Source organism: Dryas octopetala, chromosome 9, assembly GCF_963921425.1.
Source record: "Dryas octopetala chromosome 9, drDryOcto1.1, whole genome shotgun sequence".
Taxonomy (NCBI): Eukaryota; Viridiplantae; Streptophyta; class Magnoliopsida; order Rosales; family Rosaceae; genus Dryas; species Dryas octopetala.
Window position 1 is genome coordinate 13,224,713 of NC_141374.1, and position 25,220 is coordinate 13,249,932.

The 25,220-nt window shown below is 37.2% G+C and overlaps 2 protein-coding genes and 1 pseudogene across 4 annotated transcripts; 2 read left to right on the forward strand and 1 right to left on the reverse strand.

The window, feature by feature from the left end:
• On the forward strand, positions 1-2,739 carry LOC147274328 (protein DA1-related 5-like). 2 transcript variants are annotated; one of them, XM_086227523.1, is made up of 3 exons: positions 1-1,614; positions 1,947-2,022; positions 2,356-2,739. In XM_086227523.1, exons 1-3 carry the CDS (start codon positions 379-381, stop codon positions 2,535-2,537), a joined length of 1,494 nt encoding a protein of 497 aa, XP_086083649.1. In that variant the 5' UTR covers positions 1-378; the 3' UTR covers positions 2,538-2,739. The 2 variants fall into 2 exon arrangements, with proteins under 2 accessions (XP_086083649.1, XP_086083650.1); XM_086227524.1 differs by having other exon boundaries at positions 1,950-2,022.
• Positions 2,740-9,111: 6,372 nt separating this feature from the next.
• LOC147274329 (uncharacterized) lies at positions 9,112-9,802 on the reverse strand (annotated as a pseudogene).
• An 11,873-nt stretch (positions 9,803-21,675) lies between these two features.
• On the forward strand, positions 21,676-24,832 carry LOC147274330 (serine/threonine-protein kinase WNK8-like). Of its 2 annotated transcripts, XM_086256010.1 has the most exons (6): positions 21,676-22,343; positions 22,456-22,493; positions 22,619-22,846; positions 22,942-23,320; positions 23,413-23,803; positions 23,886-24,832. In XM_086256010.1, the coding sequence occupies exons 1-6, from the start codon at positions 22,254-22,256 to the stop codon at positions 24,638-24,640; spliced, it is 1,881 nt and encodes a 626-aa protein (XP_086112136.1). In that variant the 5' UTR covers positions 21,676-22,253; the 3' UTR covers positions 24,641-24,832. The 2 variants fall into 2 exon arrangements, with proteins under 2 accessions (XP_086112136.1, XP_086112137.1); XM_086256011.1 differs by lacking the exon at positions 22,456-22,493.
• Positions 24,833-25,220: the final 388 nt, after the last annotated feature.

The following is a 25,220-nucleotide window of genomic DNA, read 5'->3' on the forward strand; positions in this document are numbered from 1 at the left end:
AAAAAAAAACATCTCTGTTCCTGCATTCTCTCTCCCCCTCTCTCGCTGTGCAAACCAAACCCCCCTCCCTCTTCCAGAAGTGTTTTAGGGTTTGTTTCCTTCTCTAAAATTCTCGGTAGTGTCTCCTTGTTCAGCTAGATCTGAATTCCCAATTTTTCTTTTTGGTTTCGAAGTTTTGATCTCCTCCGGATTTCCTACCGCTTCTCCGAGAGTACTCTGCTTTTCCTTCCGTTATTAGGGTTTCGACTAATACCATTTAGTCTCTTCAAAATCTTTTTATCTTACATTCTCTTCTTTGCATTCCTTGAATTCTAAGGTTCCGGTTTTCGATTTGGTTTGAATTTTAGGGTTTGGAGAGAAACTGAGAGACTTGATCATATGGAAAGAATACTGTCAGGTTTACTGAGAATACATAGATCGCAGCGGAGAGTAAGTAATGTCCAAGAAGTAGGGGGGCCTGCAGCTCTAGGAGCAGTATTTGGGGTGCTGTATGATGCCGTTGTGCAAGTGAAGGAGAAGAGTAAGATGTTCAGGCGCTACCTGGAAGACGTCAAATCAACGCTAGAAGTTTTAAAACCACTGATCGAAGGGATGGCAGAATATAAGAGAATAATCTTGCCTCTCCCGGAGGAACAAGTAGAAAAGTTTAAAAAAAAAATGGAAAAGGGTGTACAACTGGTTCACAACTGCAAGGTTCGTCTGTGGCCATGGGAGAGCCACAAAAAGTATGACTACATCAGCAAACTTGCTCAATTGATTCAATCTCTTCAAACACTGCATAGTATGCTGACGGTGCATATACAAATCCAGGTCAAGAATTTATCGGAAAAAATATCCAAAATGGAGATGGAGATTAAGCGATCTATTGAAGAGTGTGGTGTGCAGGGAACAAGAGATGTGAAGGAGACATTGGACTTGGCGGGGCCTATAGAGGCATTTCCATCGCCCACAATTGGATTTGATGTAACGAATGTGCAGGGATTAAGGGATGTGAAGAAGCCATTGGATTCGGCATGGAATATGGAGGTGGAGGTCGAGCAAATTGAAGGGGGTGGTGTTGCTGAATATGAAATTCCATCGCGTACAGTTGGATTGGATGCGCATTTGAGGGAATTGAAGATGATCCTTCTTAAGGATGAGGTGTCAGTGCTTGTGCTAACCGGTCCTGGAGGATGCGGGAAAACCGCATTGGCAAAAATGTTTTGTCAAGATGAGAATGTCAAGGATAAATTCGATAAAATCTTCTTTGTCTCTGTTTCGGAGAACCCCAACTTGGACTTTGTCATACAACAACTATATCAACACAACAGTTCCCAGCTGGTACCTGCGTTGCAAGACCAAGCAATTGCACTCAACTGGCTGGAACGATTTCTCAAGGAAACAGGGCAGCTTCCTTCACTCTTGGTCCTGGATGATGTTTGGCCTGGATCAGAATCCCTTTTTGACAAGTTTGATGAATTCAAAAAGGCAAATTACAAGATTTTGGTGACATCAAGATTTGAATTTCCAAGATATGGTTCTTCATACTATTTGAAATCATTGAATGATGAAGACGCCATGACTCTTTCTCATCCTTCCACATCCTTGCGAGAAAGAAGCTCTTCTGTTCCACAGGTGATTTATTAGTTTGCAATGCACAGCAGATAAAAATGCTTAATTATAGCTTACAAAGGATGAAACTAAATTATGTTCTCTTTTTATGCAAATACTTAGAAACTCCACAAATTCTCTTGCTTTCTGTCCTTTTCATTTGTGTAATTGTGCTCTTACATTCTACCTCTTATCAATGTGGGTCAGGTGCTTTTCCAGCTTTGGCATGCTCTCTTTCATTCAATGTAGTTTCATCTTGACAATCATGTCAAGTCTATGCATATATATACTTATATATACACCATAGAAAAATAGACAATAATCCCTCATTTTATTTGGTGTAAACTGTGTTGCAGAAGGTGGTTTTGAAGGTGTTCAGTACCGATGAAGAAACACAGAAGAAAGTCTTTAAAGCTGCCGCCTCCGCAAGTGGTATTTTTCCATTCTATTTCTTGCTAGGTTTTGTTTGCAGCGCTTCAATATCCGAAAAATTACCAAGAAGTTTCTTGTTCCTACTGGCATAGTTTGATAATTACTTAGACATAAATGTCATGTGAGGTGGGCATGGGGCATCAAAACAATGAACTGCATGAAAAAAAAAAAAAAATTTGTCTAACTAATTGACAACTTCTTTAATTTGTTCTTTATTGTAAACAAACTTAATTACAGGAATTTGATTGAAAAAATTGAAAGTACAAATGCCTAGTTGCTTTTTTTCTTTTTTCTTTTTTTGGTTCATTATTCTTTGGTGATTTTGACAATCAGGGGTTGAGTCGATGTCATGGGACCAGAAGGATCAAAAGCTAATGATAGTAGGAGTGATGGATACAACGGCATTACTGAAGAGGTTGAAGAGGGTATATAAAGTGGACCTAATATCAGTTGGCCTGGTCAATGAAAAAGAAGAATATAGAAAGGGAGAGAAAGAACAAAAGAAAGAAGAATAGATAAATTGAGTCGTCTTTGATACCTTCTATCTATTTGATATAGCATCAGTTGGTCATAATACAATAATCCGTTATGTTCATGCCTTTGAATGCATGCAGCATCATCTTGGTAATTGTGGTAGCTTCTATCATGTCTATATTATGCTTTATTTGGATCCCTGCTTACTGCTGGTGAAGATTGAATGTATGAAGGTTCGGTCTTTGTGATTGGGTGTCTTTTCGGGTTTTGTGTCTCTGTCTAGGTTTTATTGCTGTTGTGTTGTTGCGGCCTTGGCCTTCACCGTCCCAGCTTATCTCCACCGCGTCCCCTGCTGTATTATTGTTGTGTCAGTCTAGAGTTAGCTTGTGTGGTTTTTTTAGGCTAGCTATGCTTATTTCTGTGTCCACTGCTTCCTGTTGAAATTCCCATAAATCGGACAGTCTTCTTTTCAATTCAGCACGTTTGTCCGCGTCTTCCCCTGCAAAAAGCAAGAGCTCCTTTACCTCCCTTACTTGTTCCTGCAGAGGGTCAGTTTGTCTAACAGTCTATTAATTGCAACAGAAGACCTATTTAATTCCTCTAGCTCGACTACTCCAGGATTTAGGCAGTGGAAGCATCACTGCTTCCACACACCAACTTTGATTAACAACTTGTGTTTCAATTTGTTTGAAGCTTTGGATAACTTGCTACCCAAGAGTTTTTGCACTAATGCCATAATTACAACAAAAATCAGAAAGCTTGTTAATTTGTGTTTAAATTTGCTCAGGGGCTACTTCCTATTTATAATGGTCAATCAGGGGCATTCCAAAGTGTACTAGGATGTACAAAAGTTTACAATCCTAGAACAACAAGGAATATGAGCCTTCAACTTCAAGTAAAAGGAAGACACGCGAACGAGGATAGGTAGTAATAAAGTTACCATGTTTTTGTAACCTAATATAAACAAGGGCAATTCAACTATAATAGAAATGCCATGATGGGGGTAGAAATTTGATACATTTTAGGTCTACATCTTTTGGTGTTTGGAATAACAAAAAAAGAAAACGAAAAAGAAAAACCACTATTTGATAATCTAATCAATGGGATGCAGCATGTCGTTCCCATAGTTTTACGGACAAAACAAGAAATCTAGCCTAGAAATTCAAAAACATAATTCCCAAATATCGGGGTTGTCTAAAAATTACCAATTAATTAGCAACAAAGATTCAAAAATGAGAAAATTTACCAAAGGGCAATGGCAAATGGCGGGGGAGGTCCGTCCCATCCGTCCCTTATAGTGACCGGTCCACGTGCCAACATCTCCATCACCTTCTACCACCTTATAGTGACAAAGCGGGTGGATGTGTATTTTATGTTGATTTTATTAGTTTTTGACATGTTTATGTAAAAAAAAAGAAACCGCCGAGGGCTCGACTCATTAAAATGGAGTTGTCTATTACCGTATTTTTGCAAGTAAACCGTTTTATCATGGGTTTTTTTGATTTTGGACTTTAAAAAAAAAAAAAACACAAAAAAAAATGAAAAAATGAAAAAATGAAAAATGAAGAAAAAGAGGTGTGGTGAGGTGGCGGGTCCAAAAGGGCATTTACAAAATCAAGAACAAGAAGATTAGCTGTGGGACCCGCAGCCCAACAATATTATTTGAAGAAGTGGAATAAGCTACAGATGACTATAAATCGCATTGGTCCACGTAAGCATGATCTTCCGTTCGGTACACAAAAACACGTTTTACGGTAGTCCTCATACCATGGAATCATTGCCATTTGCCGACGTTACTAATCCAGTGGAAGTTCGTTTCTCGCACGTGCCATTTCTATTAAACCTCTCTTTCCCTCTCAAACTCGCAGACTATGTAACTTCTCTTTCGCCAAGAACTTCAAGGCTCTCTCAGCTCAAATCTTGAAGTCGCAGCTTCAGTCTCAAATAGCGAACTTCAAGGCTCTCTCAGCTCAAATCTTGAAGTCGCAGCTTCGGTCTCAAATAAAGCAAGGGACTCGATGTAACTTCTTCTCACTCTAAACTCTGTTTTTTATTTCTAATTGAATGCACATTGCTTAGTCTCTCATATATATTAATCAATTTTTTCGGATTGTTCTTTCTAAGCTTTAATCATGAAAAAGGCTTTGATATTTGCAAATTTCTTGACTAAAATTGAAGAAGATGATAAGGTGAATCTGCCGTTTGCTTTGCATTCGTTAAGCATTGTTTCTTGATAATTTACTATGGAATTTGGTAATTAACCAATGTGTGTACCTAATTTTGAATTTTTTTAGTTTAGGTTCTTAATTGAATTACGTGTTGATGATTTTGGCCCATTTACTGATTTAGTTTCATTGTTGTTTAAGTATTTTTCCCTTTGCTTTACAAATGTCGTTTGCTTGATTTTTTATTTATTTAAGAGTGTAGATTGCTTGGGTATTGGGTATTCATTGGGTATTTAATACTTTTTAGGTTTTGAAATTTATATAGTGATGCAATGTCCCATAATCCCATTTGGTGGAATGGCAGATTTTAAGAAGTAATAATGGCAGAACAACTAAACCTTCCTCTGTCTTCCCTGTTTACTGGCCTGCATAGAGTGGTTCAGAGTGTGATGGAAAAGCATGAGAGGTTTAAGTCCGCACTCAGAAATCTTGAGTACACTATGGGAGTTATAAATCCACTTATTCTTGACGATTTAGAAACACTGAATATTGAACTTGGATTATCAAATGATGATGTACACGAGCTTAGAACCAGGATCAATGATGGAAGGGTTCTTATCAGCAGCTTAGATGAGGTGGGTATGTGTGAGTATTGCTCGAGGGTTTACTGCAACTTCTGGTCAGCCTGTTTCTGTACAAAGTGGGGCCTTTGTAAAAAATGCTGTGGATGCATTCTTAGGTGCCCATGCTGCCAACCAAGTTACACTGAGCAGATTGATAGTTTGGAAAGGGCTTTGAGGATTTTAATAAGAAGACAACTATTCAACCAATCGAGGGATTGCAAGGAGTCATTATCTGGGATCAAAAACATAAACGACAGACTTGTTAATATGGAAAGGTTACAGATGGAGTCACATGCTATGCAGAGAGCTCAGTTGGGAGCAAGAGGTGTCGAAGGAGGAACAGAGGGGGCTGCTCACATGGGAGCAAGAGATGTCAAAGGAGGAGAGGGGGCTGCAGCTCTTGGAAATGCATATCGGGAGCTCAGTAACGCCTTAATCCAAGTGAAGGACCAGAAAACGATGTTCAAACTGTACTTTGAAGAGTTACATTTGACTCTTAAGGCTCTAAACCCCTTGATAGAAGAACTAATAGAAGAGAAGAGTGTGTTGAACCTATCAGAGGAAGATGCAAGAAGCTTCGAAAAAGAAATGACAAATGGCCTTGTTCTTCTTCACAACTGCTGTAAGCTTCCAGTGTGGAAGAGTGGTCGAAAGCATAACTACATCAATGATTTTCGTCGACTGAATATGTCGATGTACAAGCTCAGAAGCATCCTCAATTACCAGATTTTGGAAAAAGTGAAGGATGCCTCCCTTGCAATAACCAAACTAGAGATGGAGTTTGGGCAACATGAAGACTCTGGTGGCATTGAAGATAATAATACTGATGTTGCAGTGCCTCTACCTACTTCTCCTACTGCTGTGAAGGACAGAGAGCATTTTCTGGTACTAACTTTAACACTAAATTTTGTCCCCAATCTGTGGGCCTCTAATGCCTTAACATTTGGCTCTGATGTATGTTAGGCCTACACTCAAATGTAGGATAGATTCTATTTGAAGGATTAGAGGCCCAACAGGAAAGCCTAATGCATGACTTGTTTAGCTACATATAAAGTCAGTTGAACTTTTCAATTTTGAATCATATATAAAATTTCAGCATTGTCATTCCTTGTTTACTTATAATATATTTTTCTCGTGTTTAGGTTGAGGGGACATCATCTTCTGATGAAAAGCATTCAGCGATGGAAATTTGCTGTGGTATACATTTTTGTATCTTTTGAATGTGCAGATATAGTAAGATGTACTAGTATGTGAGATCAAAAGTTTTTAACAGAATTTTACTTGACAAATCAGGTTTTGTGAGGTCGCCTCCTGGAGAAAGCAAGGGAATTTGGTTCCTAGAGAGACCTGCAACTGTGTCTTTGTCAGCTTGAAAGGTATAATAAGCTTAGCATTCATTGATCTGTATGAAAAAATGGTTTGAGTGTGTTTAGATCTGAGTATACAACCTTGACCATTTGATCATGTATAAAACCTTAGCATTGGTTTTAGTTTTTCCTTATTAGCTAAGAGTATGCGTAAGGAAACATGTTTCTCTACAGATTCTCATTTTCCATTAAAACTCTCTTCTTTGCAGTTTTTAATTCTTTCTCCCTCTCTCTCTCTCTCTCTCTCTCTCTCTCTCTCTCTCTCTCTCTCTCTCTTTCATTGTGCACTTTATATTCCAAATGAAAATGGACCAGTTTCTGAGATTCACAAAAGCACAAACTCCTATTGATAGCCAAAATATCACAGGAATTTTTTTAAATATATATTGTAGGCTTGCATATCTCTTTTTGCAAGGTAGAAATGTAGGCATATTCATATAAATTTCCATTGGCTGTAAAGGAGAGGGAAAAATATTTTTCCAGGATTGGGTTAATTAAATTCAAAGGTTGAGAGGGGGTGCGTGGGTTAAGTTTACAATGAATTCAACATCAAATTGTTAAGGTAGGGAGGAGTGAGGAATTTGCAGCTATTGGGTACTCTAGGACCAGATAAAGAGGTTTGAGAGAATTGATTAGAAAATAATTGTTTATGGTCTATCGATTCTGGTTAAGTAGGAAAATGGATTAATAAAGTTGTTCCTAAGCACCCATATATCTTTTGCAACTTCTGGTTATAGACCTTATTTACAATTCATTTGTCTGGGTTTTTTAAGGGCTGATGCTATCTATCACTGTCTCATAATATTAAGTACCATGGGAGTGTCAGAAGCTTCTGTTCAGTTTTTACATTTGTTGCTGCAAAACGCTTGCATTGCTGGACCGTAGTTTGCAATTTTGACTCATGAATTGCAGCATACGATGGAATAATTTCCTAGAATGGATACTGATGTTGTGAAATAAAGCTCTTCTGATTTCTTTCCTACTCAGTTTCTTTTGTGCGCTATTTGATTGTTGAGCAATCCTGTGGAAAGAAATGTGAATGTGCTATACATAAGTCTCTCATTCTCACATTGTTTTACACATTTCAGTGATCCAATCTAAGTTATAGGTCAGCTTTCATCTTGGCAGTAAAGGGTTGTTGAGGGAATATGAAGAAACGAGGCTGAGTACCAGACTAGGAATAGTAAACTACCAATGTGCAACCCTTTTTTTTTTTTTGGTATTGTTGTTAAGGGTCAATGATTGTAGTAACTGTAGTAGTGATGTTCTGTCATTTCTTCCTTCTTTTTGTTCCTTCCTTACACCCTAATCCCTTATTATCTTTTTGTCAACAGGAATAAGCTTGACAGAGGAGCAATGGTCAACCTTCAAAAAGAATGTACCTGCTATAGAGAAAGCCATTGAGAAGATGGAGTCACAGATAATATCATCTGAAAGCTTAAAAATGTATACTTTTTAACCTCCATTACCTTGTTGATTGTAATGAAGTGACCTGGCTGTGACTATTGGTCTTTAATTTGTCTCTTGATGGCAGAATATTTTGTTTACAACTTGGAACTGCTATGATGTTTCTGATTAGCCTTAATATTACAAATCAACCTGTGGTGTTCTTTGTTATCTGTCGACTAAAATTTCATAGTTCAACCCGAGGCCCTGAATTGATTGTCCCAGCTGATATGGATGATTGAGAGAATGTTGCTGAATTGGTGATGTATGCATATATATATATATCCTCAGCTCCCTTTCAAACCAAAAGCAGTACAACACAGTTTTTCATTAGTACTATATTTCTGCAATAGATGTTATACTAAGTTTAGAAGGAAACAAATAACAAAGAACAAATATCATACATCTCTGGAGAGCATAAACATGCAAACTATGGATGATCCTTTATCCTTCTTTTGATCTTCGTTTTGAGGGTTTTTCTTTCTTCTCTTGTTGGGATGTATGTAGAATGCTTCCGCAACCATTTTCAAGCCTTGTGCCTTAATATTTGGCTATGGCAGAATAGTCATTATCTTTATAACTGCACCTTCTTTACTTACCTTCAAGTGAAATTAATTTTATGATTTGTATGAATTCTTTATAGCTGAACTTTAGCTCTAACTTCTTTTTTTCTTTTAACCGCTTGGGATAATTGAACTGGCAAAGTAAAAAAAAAAAAAAAAACCATGTGCAAGTATCAGATATTATCTGTTCAACTGCACTCAAATGTTTAAAACACAAAAAAGAGAAATAAATTTCTATTTATCCCGCTAAAGTGAGTATTAAAAGATGGACATTTGTTACTGATTTTCAGAATCAAATTTCAACACATTTTCACCAACATTGTTTGAATTTTTATCTGTTCTTTTATAGGATCAAGCCAGTGTTCATGCCCAAACAGAAAAACAGAGTGACACACAAACTTTGGCTTTCATCATAAAGTATGCTTTGGCCCTCTAGAACATTGATTTGCACTCAAGATGTCTCAAACCATGGGACCGAGAAACATGATGTTTCATGTCCACACACCACCCAGTAACCATGCTTTATTACCATCCCATTCTCAGCGGGCACCTTAAACAAGTTGGAGAAGACAGGCTTCAATTCCAACCCCCCCACCCCTCCTCCTCCCCAAAGGCTGTTTGACTGCCTCCATGTACTTGCTGCCGAGCCGGCGGTTGCAGCCGCCAGCCTCATTGTCTCAATCAGTGCCCCTATGTTCCCTTGTTCAGAAAGTATCTCCTCCAATTGCTTAGTGTCAATCACCAGCTTCACTCTCCAAACCCCATCTCCACAGCTGACCCATTTACCAACTTCTCAACAAAATCTGATGCTGCTGCAGCACCAGATGGCCTCTTAACATCCTCAGCTTCTTCATTTTCACTCGCCCACTCTGCAGCCTCCAAGTTTCCAATGACCCCCATGTCCTGCATTTGCTCTGCTCTCAGTGGAAGAAGGTAGTATTGGCCACTGATTAGGGTCTCTTGGTGAGGCAGTGGTAGTGAGGACTGGCCCTGCTTGAAAAGGCCATGACCTGGGTACTCGGTGAGAATTTCAGCAGCTAGTTTAGGGCCCTTGAACTGTAGGACACCCCCAGAATCTGTGAGGACCCTGATGGAATTGGGACACTCCCAGAGGTTCCTCTGAGAGAGCTGCAATTTCCCATTTGTGAAATTTTCCACTTTGGTGTCACAATTGCAGTAGTGTCATATGTAAGAGAAGGGAAGGAATCTTGGGAAATACTGGTGGAAACACAAAGGGGTTGTGTCAGAAGAGACATATAAGCTGTGCTGTTTTTTTTTTTTTTTTGTTTTTCAAAATATGTAAACGGGTGCATGTGAAATTTTGGACCATTGGGGCAATTATTTTATCCCAAGTTGAGTTGATCCCAGGCAAAGGAATAGAATAAGAGGTAGATTTGGTGAGTTAAAATAATAGCAGGAAACGACAGGTAGAAGAAGAAGAGCAATTCAAATTTGAGCGCCAGGGGGTTTGTATTTATGTGTGTAAGGTGTTTGATACTCCATGCTAAGAATATAGGCATCTGCTAGCTCTCCAACTTCAAAAATATGTTCAATGTATCAACGTATCACTGATTGAACTTACATCTACAGCACCTGCTTAAGCATACTATGTGGAGACTATATATCTTATTTCCAAACTCATTTCACAAAATGGGGTGTGCCTCATCCAAACGAATAGAGGCAGCCGTCGATTACCCTTTGAAGTACTATATATCTTATCCACATATTAAATGATGTATGGGCAACTTTGAACGAGCAGCCTACCCTTTGCATCATTATCTAATGCTTTATGCTCAGAGGGGCACAAGCCTTACAATGACATGACTTACAATGTAATTCATCTCTGCTACAATGGTGATGGAAGTTTTTCTCCATCAATTTCCTTACTGATTTTTTCTATGCAGATGGAAGAATGACAGCCCCATTTTCAGAGTGGTTTTCTTCATGTTTTTAAGGCTGCTATAAGACTTGCTAATTCTCAAGAAATCCTCAGTAAACCCACAGGGGATGAACTCGAAACTAAGTTACAAGACAAACCAGAGTTGCCAAAGAGTTTGGGGCCAAATTATTCAACACAAAATTTACCCTTTCACAATCATTGTGTTTCACCCTAGTAAAGGAGGCCATCATTTCCTGACAAGCACTTCAATCCTGGGTAAAAATTCAAACACAAATCAGAAAGAAAAAGCTTCTGAAAAGTATAAATCAACGACTCATGGATCAGTAATAGTGGCACATCTAATGGCTTAGGCTGCTTAGCCAACTCAACATCAGCTTTTTCTGGACAGAAGTTCCACAGAAAAAACTTTTATGCTTTTTACTATTATCATGTTATTAATAATATGTCATTCATGACGCAGTGGAAGTTCCACCTACTGACAGTAACTCTTGTTTAACAGAGAACAAAGCAGTTAATGAAACTTTAAGTTTCATACACCATATAGAGAGTATGTCAATCTGTTCAAATGGTTTCCATTAAACTATACTGTTTTGTGCTAACCTTCAGGGTTGATCCCACTGTTCCACCCAACAAGCTTGATTGCTTATGAACCTTTGTACAATTCTTGCACACCAAATTATCCGCTAGAAGTAGAGAAGGATACAAAAGCACAAAAATGCAATAACAAGTCAGCTTCAACTAAACTTGTGTTTAAGAGTGTTATGAAGATTCTGTTCTGGGGACAATGTTTCACTTAGTCTATCATATCCAACCATGTTGGAGCTTCTGTTACTTGCCAATTCATCCGCGCAAGGTCAATACTTCCCTAGACTTAGAAGTGTTGTTTTTGCTAATGAAAAGCCGGTTGCTTCTTCAATACAAATTTGTATCAGGCAAGCAACATCACCCTCATTTCTATATAGATTTCACAAATCAAGAGCACATCCGTAACCATACGTTGAACTCTATTACAGGACAACTGTTCTCAAACGATTGAATGGACAATTGTTAGTTTTACCCTGCGCATAGCTTAATAATACAATGAATCTTTCATTGGTTGCACTAAATCTTTCAATGGTCATTAGAGATAATGACAACTCATGTTGTATAAGAAATGAACCAAATCCTACCCTTTTTCTCTTGGGCAACTCCCTTAGAGGCTTGATGACCTTTATCTTTTTGTTTGGTTTGGCTTGGGTGGGGGGAGTTGCCTAGGCTATGTAGGCTAGCCATGTACCACCAAGGAGCACATGTTATGTTACACTAAAGAGACTCACATTTTATTATCAACTTATCCTCACATTTCTCGGCATGATCTCCCGGGTTTAAAAAGCTTTTGTCCGCTTGCGTTGTTCTTGGCTGTTTCAATCTTACTTTTTTGGTCGAAAATTGATCCTACATCTAAACACCGCTCATGTCTTAGCAACTTTGTAAAGTGGTGATGCTCTTTATTATGCTCTTAATTTGTAGAGTATGTCAGTCTGTTCAAATAGTTTCCACTAAACTATACTGTTTTGTGCTAGCCTTCATGGTTGATCCCACTATTCCACCTAACATGCTTGATTGCTTGTGAACCTTTGGACAATTCTTGCACACTAAATTATCCGCTAGAAGTAGAGAAGGATACAACAGCACAAAAAGGCAATAACAAGTCAGCATCAACTAAACTTGTGTTCGAAAGTGTTCTGAAGATTCTGTTCTGTGGCCAATGTTTCACTTATTACTCTATGATATCCAACCATGTTAGAGCTTCTGTTACTTGCCAATTCATCCGCGCAAGGTCAATACTTCCCTAGACTTAGAAGTGCTGTTTTCTCAAATGAAAAGCCAGTTGCTCTTCAATACTAATTTGTAGCAGGCAAGCAACATCACCCTCATTCTATATAGATTTCACAAATCAAGAGCACATCCATAACTCTCTTACGCGACAATAGTTCTCAAACTATAGAATGGACAACTATTAGTTTTACCCTGCGCATATCTTAATAATACAATGAATCTTTCATTGGTTGAACTAAATTTTCTGCAAAGTTATGATCATTAGAGAGAATGACAAATTGACAACTCATGTTGTATAAGAAAACAGATCAGTATACCATCCCCTAAGAACAAACACCTAATAATAGAAAGACTAAAAGTGAAACTCCAACATTCATTAATATACAGGTGGCTCCTATGCTCACAATTCATCAAAGCAACAAATTATTGAGATTGAAGTAAGTTTTCAGAGAATCTGTAATCTATTGCACAGACTGCTGCCCCATTAAAGTTGAGCAATCAACAGGAACTCCTTAAGCTTAGAATTTTCAAAAGACGTAGGAAGTGATTTTTGACACATTGGATGCTTAGGAATTGTTCAAATAACAGCTGCTCTGGAATTGCTAGCCGAACTGGGATTATGACTCTAAGCACATCAAATTGGTATAAGCTCACACAAAACTATCAGAATTTTCCCCTTTTTCTACCCATACCCTTCTTATGTAATAAAGGTCCAATTTCACCTGGAACTACACTAGCAATACATATATTTCTACAACAAAACAAGCTTCCACCTTTATCTCTCTAAATGTTTATGAATTTGAAACAAGCTTCCACAAAATTTAAAATCTATCTACACATCATGAATTGGACCGAACTTGTATTCTTGTGCGAGTTGTGTCGGTGTCACATCATGAATTCATCATGGTACACCTCAATAATGGCCGGACGTCTCTCCTGGCCCAATTAAAAGCTACTTCTTCATTACTGTACTTGGTCTTGATTGTGATAGTTCAGCCCAGCTTGTCTGAGCTCAAAATAGGTGCAAAATATTATCCTACATTAATAGTTCACATAGGCCAAGAGTTTTACCAGTTTTCATAGGCTTGTTTAGTGGGGTGCATGAGATTTTTTATTTTTTTTTATTTGTAGCACCAAAAAAGGTTCCTAATGATCCAAACTAAATAACAAATTAACAATAACAAACCTCATGAGACCTCTGCTAAGAGACATTATAATAGCATACTACACCAGATGATTGTTGTCTATAAATTTTTATACAAAGTTGTGGTTCATCTCTGCTACAATAGTGATGGAAGTTTTTCTATGCAGATGGAAGAATGACAACCCCATTTTCAGAGTGGTTTTGATCCCACTATTCCACCCAACATGCTTGATTGCTTATGAACCTTTGAATAAATTCTTGAACACTAAATTATCCGCCAGAAGTAGAGAAGGATACAAAAGCACAAAAATGCAATAACAAGTCAGCATCAACTAAACTTGTGTTTGGAAGTGTTTTGAAGATTTGGTTCTGTGGCCAATGTTCCACTTATAATGAAAATTTACCTAAGGGCAAAGGTAAATGGCGGGGGAGGTCCGTCCCAGCCGTCCCTTATAATGACCGGTCCACCTGTCAACATCCCCATCACCTTCCACGTCCCTTTATATATCTTAGACATGTATATTGGACAGTATGAACAGCTTCAACAAGCTTATCTATATTAAATTTGTGCCAAAAAAGTAAAAAATCAATTATGAGTGCTCCAGAGACTAGCCCAAGTCGCATAGGAGGCGGTACCACCTCCGACACTCATATAGGTAGGCATGTAGTACCCCTGTAACTCTAGTACTTTCAATCATGCCTATTAAGAGCCATAGTTCAAGCTCCACCATTCATTCCAGGTACCAAGCACTTTTACCTTGGGATGGATTGAATAAAATATTTAGAGTGCTTGCAATCACAACATATGATATGATGTACTTTGCTCATTGAACTCAAGGACAAGATGTTTCAAGTGTTGAGTTGAGTTTCCATCATTGGTGATTATTTAGAAATTGGCTTTAACCCCATCCCTTTTGATGTCTTCCACACCAAATTCCTTGCAAGTCCGTTGGTTAATGGATCAGCCAAGTTGTGGCATGATCTCACAAAGTTAATGGTGATCACTCTATCACTCTATCACTTATCATTTGCCTCACGTAGCTATGTCTCAAGCCAATATGCCTAGACTTGCCATTATATACTTGGCAATAGGCTCTTGATAGTGTTGCTTGAATATCACAGTGAATAGGAATAGGAGGCATAAGCATAGCCCAAATTGATATCTCTATTAACAAATTCCTTAGCCATTTCGCTTCTTTACTACAAGAAGCCAACGCTATAAATTCGGCTGCCATGGTAGAGTCCGAGATATGTACACGTTTGTTTCTTAGAGCCCCAAGAAATGGCTCCTCCACCAAGGGTAAAAATCCAACCACTAGTGGATGTATAATCCTCCCGATCTGTTATCCAACTAGCATTGGTGTATCCTTCTAAAACCATAGGATACCCACTGTACCATATTTCATAATACATGGTACCTTTCAAAAAATTTAATATTCGAGAGATTGCATCCCAATTTAATTGACTAGGATTACTTGTATATCTACTAAGCTGGCCTACTACAAAAGCTATATCTAGCCTAGTACAAGTCATAGCATACATTAAACAACCTATTATTCTAGAATATTCTAATTGATCAACAGATCTACCATTGTTAAGATACAACTTCAAGTTTGGATCAAAGGGTGTTGAAACAGGTTTACTATCAAAATGATTAAATTCCTAAGTACCTTTTCTATGTAATGTGATTGTGTTAACATCAAACCATCATTACACCTTTTAATTCTCATACCCAGGATAACATGTGCTTCACCCATATCCTTCATATCAAAGCTAGAAGATAAAAATTTCTTAGTTTTGTCTACACTCTCTAAATCAGTCCAAAAATTAGCATGTCATCAACATACAAACAGATCATCAACATACAACCAGATAATCACACCTTTATTATTATAGAACTAACTTTAAACACACTTATTAGATTCATGAATCCGAAAACCATTAGATACTATAATCTTATCAAATTTCTCATGCCATTGTTGAGGTGCTTGCTTTAAACCTCACAATTAAAGATTTAATTAACTTACATACCTTATGTTCTTGTCCAGGCATGACAAATCCTTGTTGTTGTTGCATATAAATCTCTTCCTTCAATTCACCATTTAGGAAAGCCGTTTTCACATCCATTTGGTGTATCTCAAACTTGTAGATAGAGGCAAAGGCTATTAGTATCCTTATGGTTGCAGTTCTAGCCACATGAGTATATGTATCAAAATAATCTATTCATTCTTTTTGTGTAAACCCTTTAGCTACTAACCTAGCTTTGAATTTGTCTATGGTTCTATCCACTTTCATCTTCTTCTTGAAGATCCACTTACACCCTATATAGGTTTTGATCCAGGTGGTAGATCAACCAACTTCCATGTCTTATTGCCCATAATGGAATCCATTTCATCATTGATGGCTTCTTTCTAAAAGGCTGCATCTTGGGATTTCATTGCTTCCTCATATGTAAGAGGATCAGACTCTATGCTAGGCGTAATCATAGTTTGCCTACTGTGTGAGTCTCTAGTACCTTCTACAAGATACACTATGAAATCCGGCCCAAAAGATCTTTTTATTCTTCTTCTTTTACTCCTTCTGAGTTCAATAGGCTTAGTAGGCTCACTAGTTTGACTAGGCTGATTTGGTTCATCATCCTTATTATCTTGTAACACCTTAACTTTTTCATTGGTGGCCTTAGGTATAGAATTGAACCTATTCTCATAGAATTCAGCATCTTTAGAATTCAGCAAGAAATCTATATCTCTTGCTATGTTCTGCATATCTTAAGAATAAGCATTCTATAGTCTTTTGTCCCAATTTCTTTATCTTGGGTTTTGGTAACCTTACTATGGCTCTACAGCCCCAAACTCTAAGATAACTTAGATTAGGCTTCCTGTTGAACCATAAGTCATAAGGTATGGTCATAGACTTCTTAGTAGGTACGTACCTTATTTAAGATGTGACAAGCAGTAAGCAATGTTTCTCTCCAATATCCCTTACTTAGATTGGAATTTTGAAGCGTTGCATTAACCATCTCCACAAGGGTCCTATTTTTTCTTTCAGCCACCCCATTTTGTTGTGGGGTATAGGCTATAGAGGTCTCATGTACAATACCGGCCAACAGATTCACAATAAGAAAGAAAATGGTATTCTCCACCTCTATCAGATCTAAGATACTTGATCTTAGTCTCACAAAGATTCTCTACTTCATTTTTATAGATTTTGAATTTCTCTAGAACTTCATTTTTATTACGCATGAGATAAACATAACAAAATCTACTAATTAAAGTCATCTATAAAAGTCACAAAATACTTATTTCTTCCTCTAGTAGATGTACAATGTAAATCACATACATCACTATGAATGATTTGTAACAAATTAAGTAGAGGTTCTTTCTATCTTAGGAAAAGGCTTCCTAGTTGTGAGGCCCCGAAAAATTTTCGAGTTTTATTTTTGAGTTATCCTATTTTCAAAGGTTGGTTTTGAGCAAATAGGAAAATAGTTTTCTTCGCTACGAGTCAGTTTAAATTTTTTGGAATTTTTTTCGAAGTCCGATTGTATTTTTTGCGAGTGTGAGAAGTTGGAAGAGTGTAGAATTTTCAAGTTTGTTGAGGTGGCGTGATTACAACCGTTGATCTTAGTTTAATCTAACGACTGAGATACTGCTAGCTGGGTGGGCAGCTGGCATGGAGGGAAGAATGGTGAAAGTTGGAGAAGAATGTGGAAGAATGTGGAGCTTGATAGAAGCTTTTGGATAACCCTACAAAGGGGTCGGCAAAGCCACCGAGGGCTCGGTAGACTTACCGAGAGCTCGGCCAACTAGCGAGATCTCGGTTCATTACTGAGATGTCAAATATTACCAAAAACACTTTTATTAATGTAAAATCAGTGTCAAACTAAGCTCTTGGCCAACTGGCGAGAGATCTCGATTCATCACCGAGATGTCAAACACTACCAAAAATACTTTTTTTTTTTTTTTGCCACTCTACCAAAAACGATTTTACATTAGGGTTTAGAGCCAATAATATCAAACTGCCCTTAATATAATCACATTTATTTAACCATCTCTTACTGCCTCGGGGCCAAAAAAAAACATCTCTGTTCCTGCATTCTCTCTCCCCCTCTCTCGCTGTGCAAACCAAACCCCCCTCCCTCTTCCAGAAGTGTTTTAGGGTTTGTTTCCTTCTCTAAAATTCTCGGTAGTGTCTCCTTGTTCAGCTAGATCTGAATTCCCAATTTTTCTTTTTGGTTTCGAAGTTTTGATCTCCTCCGGATTTCCTACCGCTTCTCCGAGAGTACTCTGCTTTTCCTTCCGTTATTAGGGTTTCGACTAATACCATTTAGTCTCTTCAAAATCTTTTTATCTTACATTCTCTTCTTTGCATTCCTTGAATTCTAAGGTTCCGGTTTTCGATTTGGTTTGAATTTTAGGGTTTGGAGAGAAACTGAGAGACTTGATCATATGGAAAGAATACTGTCAGGTTTACTGAGAATACATAGATCGCAGCGGAGAGTAAGTAATGTCCAAGAAGTAGGGGGGCCTGCAGCTCTAGGAGCAGTATTTGGGGTGCTGTATGATGCCGTTGTGCAAGTGAAGGAGAAGAGTAAGATGTTCAGGCGCTACCTGGAAGACGTCAAATCAACGCTAGAAGTTTTAAAACCACTGATCGAAGGGATGGCAGAATATAAGAGAATAATCTTGCCTCTCCCGGAGGAACAAGTAGAAAAGTTTAAAAAAAAAATGGAAAAGGGTGTACAACTGGTTCACAACTGCAAGGTTCGTCTGTGGCCATGGGAGAGCCACAAAAAGTATGACTACATCAGCAAACTTGCTCAATTGATTCAATCTCTTCAAACACTGCATAGTATGCTGACGGTGCATATACAAATCCAGGTCAAGAATTTATCGGAAAAAATATCCAAAATGGAGATGGAGATTAAGCGATCTATTGAAGAGAGAACAAGAGATGTCTTTGATGTATCGAATGTGCAGGGACTCCAACCAATAACAAATGCCGTCAGTGGTGTGTTAGACTGACATAATAACCAACTACACCACCACACCAGTGGCTAGCTGCTTCCTTTTTATTTATTCACAGAGTATTTTTCTCGGTGCATTTGTGTCTTTTTCATTTGATGAACTTCAATTTTTTTTTTTTTTGTTGCATTTTTAATTCAAGATTGGGAAGTAGTTATTATTTGGTTAAGTTGCTTGTTGTTTTCTTAATTCAAGGCTGACTCTAATCAGTTGTAATAAAGTTCAATGGCATTGGGGTTCAAGTCTCCTTCTAGAGGGGTAGAATTCATGTGATTTTCCTTTTGAAAATTCATGTCACAATTACCTTTAGCTTAAGAAAAAACAATACTGACAAAAGGGCTGCTCTTGAATAAGAACGTAATCTTATATTAATATGCATATATACACACATAAAGGTGAGCCAAAATCTAAGTTGCGGATAGTAATGTTCTTTTTACTTGACCGATGTGTATTATCAATTATCATATAAGCAATCACAAGTTCACAACCAATCCTTACTTAGGTAAAGTTATATTTGAATGTATAATCTTTTGGAGATAACTGAGTTCTTTATTAATAAGTCACGACTCACAACATACAATCTTTTTTAGTCATAAACTCACCAAAAAAAAAAAAAAATCAAGTATGCATCATATATTCAATAATCAATACTATTCAAACTCAAACATTCCCAAGTAATGTATTTAAGCATATCCAAATTTTCGTTTAATCTTTTTTGAATTCTTTTGAGAGTTTAGGATTTATAGTAGTCTTTAGAATTTAGAATTTAGGGTTAAAACCCTAAATATGAAGTCATAAAACCTAAACTCTAAATGCTTAACCTTAAAACAATACTACATCATTCAACAAAGTGTAATTCAACAAAATTATAAAGTGTAACTCCATAAGCTAGAGTTAATTACATTATGCATTATAACAAAATAAAGTATAATTCTTTACATATTGCATAATAACAAAATAAAGTGTAACTCTATGAAGGTTTCATATGGTGTCAGAAAAAAAGTATAATTTTAAACCACTTCTTGTGACTTAAAATTAAATAAATCTTTTACATGAATTTATGAGTAAAACTTATAATTTTTTGCTAATTTACTTAGTCATTTAGTTTGCATTGTCAAGCATATACTTTTTATACTTATCGCCCATCAAACTCCATATATAAATTGTAGATAGAGACTGTTTTAAATTTTTAACACTTAGTTTAAATCATGCCATGTAGATAAATAACAACTGCAATATATAACAATCACACCTATGGCCGGATAGCCTAAAGTTATCCGATGGTTGAAAAGTTAGGGCCATAGATACTCGAGCACCTAATCAATGTCATGAAACAGAAGCCAAATTAGTCCAAACTCTTAGAACAGAAATGCATTTCAGTGTCAATACATTCCAGAAAGTCCTAAACATACATCAACAACTTTCACTCCACAAAGAGTTTCAATCCAACTCAATAGTTGAAAGATAACACATCATATATATCATCCAAATTAGGAACCAATTATGACATCCATTAAGGATAAGAATGGATGAATCACCCTACAACTAGAAGACCTTCTTTACCATTGATTCTTAATCATCTATGAATAGTTTCCCATTTCATAAGGCACCATAAAAGTTTTTTTTTTTTTTTTTTCGGTGCTCACATACACCATAAAAGTTTTCAACACCTTCCACTCACAATTTTTTTTTTCTTATTTTTAAAAAACCGACATGTGGGAATACTTAAGTATAGTGGTTACTGGTTACCCATAATATAAAAAACAAAAAAAAACAAATAATTTTCTAGAATTTCAAAACAAGTGGGGCTGCAATTTAGCCCAACTTTTTTTTATTTCTAAAGCTGATGATCTCCTAACGTGAAAGCCATTGATCCGAAGACGCAGGCATCAACGAATGCAAACAAGTAGAATTGGTTTCGAGCAGAGTCGTGGAGCTGCTGCTGTTGTACCCCCTTGGAATAGGTGCATCTATCCTTAACACATTGATAAAAATATAACTTACAATTCTACCATAATGTAAATTAACTTTAAGGAATATAACATTAAATTAAAAAAAAAAATCACTTAAACTTATACAGTTATACCACATTTCTCTATACCCAATCATCAACTATCCATTCACCCTCTCCACCCAACTTTCTAAAAAAATCCTAATCTTACTACAACATTCTCTATATTGATCTAAACAAGTGTAATATTGGTGGACGGAGACTCAAATCAAGGTTTGAAAATCTTCAAATGAGTTATTTTTATTATTTCTTTGAATTTTAACACATTTAAAATTTAGAATGGCGACAAGTGCCAAACTTGTTATGAATCATTCAATAATAACCCATTGAACATTAAGCAATGGGTTCGGTAGTCAACTACCAAACGGTTTTAGAACATTTAAAAAAAATGTTTTGCACTGTTGCACCGAACCTCCCTACACATATTCGGTTGTGCAATATCGAACATCCTTATAGATGTTTGGAGAACCAAGGTCAAACAAAACCCGAATTTTTTTTTTCAAAACGCTTTTCATTTTGTTCAAATTTAACACTACGGTTTATAACAAATAACTTAAGATTTTGTTTAAACTATTTCAGTTCAAATATAAATTATATAACAAATAACTTACATTCAAAGCCTTAAATTTAAGATTTGATCGATGAAAGAGTTGGTTGGGTATGGTGTTGACAATGGTGGTGTTCGGTGGTGGTGCTGGTGCAGTCGGATCTTATGTTTTGGTGGACTAGTGGGAATGTAGTTGGGTGTTTACATTGGGATATAAAAAGTAGAATAGGTTAGGTGTGATTTTAATAAGGGTAATTTGGAAAAATTTGTTATATATAATAATAAATTGTAATTTTTAATTTTAATTGGATGTAGAGAATGTGTTGGAGACAGAAATAAAAAAAATGGATCTTAATAAAAGCACCCAAAACAAAACCCCCAAACAAAAAAATCAACGGAAAATAAAAAATAAACTAATAAAGAACCAAATTCGTTTACTAATTCCAGCCTTTCAGGACCAACGTGCTTTAATTAATTAAAAATTAAGCCTACCGCCAATACCCTCCAAGCTGAGTTGTTTCCACAAAAAAAAAAAAAAAACCAAAATTAAATTCAATGTTGTAATCATAGAAGGACTCAGACTCGTCTCTGAAAGTCAAAATCCTAATCCGACTACAAACCAATGTTTTCGCAAACACTACTTGTACCCCCTCCTCCTCTGTTTTCACCTTCATTCATACCTCTCCTTCACTCCCAATCCCTAGGGTGGAACCGCCGTCTCTGTAATTAGGGATTTTGGGTGGTGAATCGAATTCTCCCTAATTAGGTTTGGCTTCGACGTTTTCGAGCTGTAAATCCCCTCAATTCCGATTTTGGCGACCCAAAAGATGCAGATAGAGCCATGGCTGAGTCTGGGTTAGGTTCGATTATGTGGAGCTCCGTCGCGAACCGGAATTCGGGTGGCATGGAATTCGGGTCGTCCGAGATGTGGTTTATCGGCTGCCGGTTTCGTCTGCGATCGGCATTCGATTCGTACTCCGTAGCTTGCGAGGCATTCTCTGAACAGCGTCGTCTTCTTAACCTGGTTCCGGTTGGGGTTAAAATCAAGCTTCTTTGATACGGTCTGCGAGAAATCGTTTTCGTCTTTTCGCTCTCTGAAGAAAACAAAAAATTGTTTCTTTGGGGGGAATTTTCGTCGTCGTTCTGGGTATGGATTACTTTTCTGGTTTGATGGGTGGGAAGTCTGATCGTGACTATGGTGACATTGTGGAGGAGGATCCAACTGGGAGATACTTGCGGGTATGGGTTCTAATTTTTTGCTCTCTTTAATTTTGGAATTTGAATTGTGTGTTTAATTCAAAGATGAATTCGATGTTTTAATTCTTATTTATTTTCTGTTTGTTTTGTTCAGTATGATGAAATCTTGGGGAGGGGAGCATTCAAGACTGTGTATGCTTCTTTAACCAAGCCTTGCATTCCTTTCTTTGTTAGTTGGTTTTCTTACATTCTAAGAAATTGTAATTGGAAATTTATTCAGCTTATTTGGATTTTTTTTTTTTTTTGGCATAATGTAGATATAAGGCATTTGATGAAGTAGATGGAATAGAAGTAGCCTGGAGCCAAGTGAATATTGAGGAGGTATTGCAGTCCCCGGAACAGCTTGAAAGATTGTACTCGGAGGTTCATCTGCTGAAGTCATTAAAACATGATAATATTATCAAGTTCTTCAACTCTTGGGTGGATGATAAGAACAAGACTATCAACATGATAACAGAGTTATTCACTTCTGGGAGTTTGAGGCAGTGAGTTTATTTTTGTTTTGTTGACTGTTTCTGTTTCATGTTTTACTTAGTTTCCATTCTCAAATACTATTCGTTGCTGTTTTGGATCAATCTAGGTATCGGAGGAAGCATAAGAATGTTGAGCTGAAGGCCATCAAGAACTGGGCAAGGCAGATTCTTCGAGGCTTACACTATCTGCATTCTAACAATCCTCCAATTATTCATAGAGATTTGAAATGTGACAACATATTTGTCAATGGAAATAATGGAGAAATTAAAATTGGAGATCTTGGATTGGCAATAGTCATGCAGCAACCTACTGCCCACAGTGTGATTGGCACTCCGGAATTCATGGCTCCAGAGCTTTATGAAGAGGAGTATAATGAATTAGTCGACATTTATTCTTTTGGCATGTGCATGTTAGAAATGGTGACCTGTGAATGCCCTTATAGTGAATGTAAAAATCCAGCACAGATTTATAAGAAAGTTACCTCCGTAAGTTTCTGATCGCCTGCAATATGAAGTTCCTCCACTTTCTGTTTTACTAAAAGGTTTCCTAATATTTCTCCTAACTTCCTCTATTGCAGGGTATAAAGCCTGCTTCACTCAGTAAAGTGAGCAATCCTCAAGTCAAGCAGTTCATAGAAAAGTGTCTAGTTCCAGCACCTATGAGATTGTCTGCAATTGAGCTTTTGAAAGATCCACTCCTTGCAACTGACCAATCGAAGGAGCTCAGTTGTGATCCATCGGGATTGCCCAAATCATTGAACTTGCCACAGCCTGAAGCTCGTCTGATGGACATAGATGCTAACTACCAGAAACTTTCTGTTGGTTCTTGTAGAAAAAATGGCAATGTAACATCTAACTCTTCAACTATGGAGTTACAGAGGTTCACTGAGAATAATGGATTCACGTTAAGAGCAGAGAAAAATGCTGATAATACCATCTCTTTAACTTTGCGCATTACTGATCCATGTGGTTAGTACACCTGTCATACTAAAAGGTTTATTTGTTGCCCTTCTTTTCCTGAAATGCAACTGAATATTATTTCTTTATACAGGTCGGGGTGCGAGGAATATCCATTTTGAGTTCTATCTTGATTCTGATACTGCAATCTCAATTGCTGGAGAGATGGTTGAGCAACTTGATCTTTCAACTGAAGATGTCTCTGTCATAGCTGAGTTAATTGATAACTTGATTGTGAAGCTTGTACCCAGCTGGAAACCTTCATTCGGAAGTTCATCATCTGGAGCAAATAGTTCATGCCTGGATTACCCTGTACTTCAACACGATGTAACCTTATTGGGGTGCCCTTGGGGTTCAGTGTTGGTCAAACCTTCCTCAAAGGCACAGTTGGCGTATGTGAAAGACCAAGATCTCCGAGAATCAATGATCTCAGATACGTCAGCAGCCGGTTATAGCGTCACTATTGCCTCAGATGCTGGGAATGCCAAAGTTGGTTCTGATGGGTACGTTTCCAGTCCAGATTGTATGGTTCGTGGTGGGCTTAAATTGAAGAGTTACGAAGCAAAGTCTGGTGATTCTGTCATGATGAATGACTCGGCAGTGAACTCTCCTACCTCATATATCGATTCATGCCCTGGCATATCGAAAACTTTTAGCTTGTCAAGCATTTGTTCATTGTCTGAGTTGTCTCTAGGGGACAAACATGAGTATGGTGAGCTAAAATTGGAGCTGGATGCCATTGATATGCAATTTAATCAAGGGTTTCGTGAACTCTTCAGGATGAGGGAAGAAGCGATCCAAAGTGCAAAGAAGAGGTGGATAGCAAAAAAGAAAATAGCCGTCAATTGATGTACTATAATACTGTAGTTTTGCTAGGCTGTTTCTTTCCATTTTGTGTTTTTTTTTTTCTATAACATTCATTTGATTCTTGTCATTTTTTAACTTTGGTAAATCCATTTGCTTTTACAAGTTATATATGCTGTGATTGTATGTTGGTTTGTTTGCGGTAGCCATTTAATGGTATTTTCTTTTCTTTTTTTACTTCCCCTCTACTAATAAATATATTTTTTTATAGCATTAGAGATGTAAAGAAATTTACTTGCTGGACTTGTTTAATGAAAGTGTCATGGTTGGGTGAAATGTGTGGGAATTCAGAAATCCAAAATCAGCCAGCTGTAACCCATCGAAATGAGAATAAAAAAAAAGCATTATATCACCAATTATGACATACATATATATATATATACACACACACACTCTTTCTAGAAAGAGAGAATGTCTGACGTCCGTAAATTTTAAAAAATGCTGACATTCTCTCTGAGAAAAATTCCATATATATATATATATATACAAAACCAGCCGGCTCTAACCCATCGAAGCTTTTCTGTTGGTTCTTGTAGAAAGAGCGGCAATGTAACATCTAACTCTT